Source organism: Arachis ipaensis, chromosome B03, assembly GCF_000816755.2.
Source record: "Arachis ipaensis cultivar K30076 chromosome B03, Araip1.1, whole genome shotgun sequence".
NCBI classification, from domain to species: Eukaryota; Viridiplantae; Streptophyta; class Magnoliopsida; order Fabales; family Fabaceae; genus Arachis; species Arachis ipaensis.
The window spans coordinates 49,224,300-49,225,285 of record NC_029787.2 but is presented as its reverse complement, the minus strand read 5'-3'; the positions used below and the strand labels follow the sequence as shown (position 1 = coordinate 49,225,285).

Sequence of the window (986 nt, the reverse complement as noted above, 5' to 3'; positions counted from 1 at the left end):
TAATCACTAAATAGAAATAGAGCTATAAAATTTTGTCTCTTAACATATCAAAATTACTTTACAACTCATATTAATGAGAAAAGTTGTTATTCAACCTAAATAAAAATTCAGCAAATTTTGGCTAAGAAACATCAAAATATATTAGAATTAAGAAAAATAAATTAAGATGATGATAAAAGACTAAGTCCAGATCAAGAATTATAAACTTTTAAGTATACTCATGAACAGAAATACGGTTTTCACATCAAATATATTTTTTAATGACTAACATGAATGATATTAGGATAAAAGAATTTAAGAATTCTAACATACAAGTGATCAATTCAAATTACAATGATGTAAGGTTATTAATTATTCAAAAATATTATCTGTACACTAAAATTAACTACTATAATTAGTCATTATATATTTTATACTAGTGATTAATTTTAAATTTAGTGTATACCTATCATAGTTATATTAGTCATCATACCTTTCTACGCATGAGAAGCAAAGCATCACCATTGGCATCTCTTAGAAAGAGTTCACCTTTTGTGCCAAGAACACCACAACCATCAACCTTGAAGACAACCCTGTGACTCTGAGAACCACACTCACTCACCACAAACCCTCCTCCATTCACCACATTTGGCCTCCTCCTAACCACAAGCACTGTCTCAGAAGAATAGCAATACAATTTGCTTACTATAGGTACGATATTCGTCATGTGTATATGTGATCATACACTCATTGATATTAATGAATCCCTATGTGATGTGATTAATTAAGAACTACGTACAAACTATGCTTGGCTAGCTCTCGCCCAATGTATGTGTGCGCCAATCACTTTTATACACAAAGCTTTTGGCCTTATTGTTGAATGAAATTAGATATAATATATTAATTAATTAGGAATAGCTTTTAATTTGTTTATGATTTTTAGTGTTAACAAACTTTATATAATACAATTATATATTACTTTAACAATAAAAGTATCTAACTCAATC

At 28.4% G+C, this 986-nt stretch overlaps 1 protein-coding gene across 1 annotated transcript in view; it reads right to left on the bottom strand.

Annotated features, from left to right (window-relative positions):
* Nucleotides 1-823, bottom strand: part of LOC107634432 (protein LURP-one-related 6-like) — a 1,984-nt gene extending 1,161 nt beyond the window's left edge. The window contains exon 1 of the mRNA XM_016337937.2: nt 473-823. Within this exon, the coding sequence (XP_016193423.1) occupies nt 473-706 (234 nt within the window). The 5' untranslated portion in view covers nt 707-823. The remainder of the gene's footprint in view (nt 1-472) is intronic.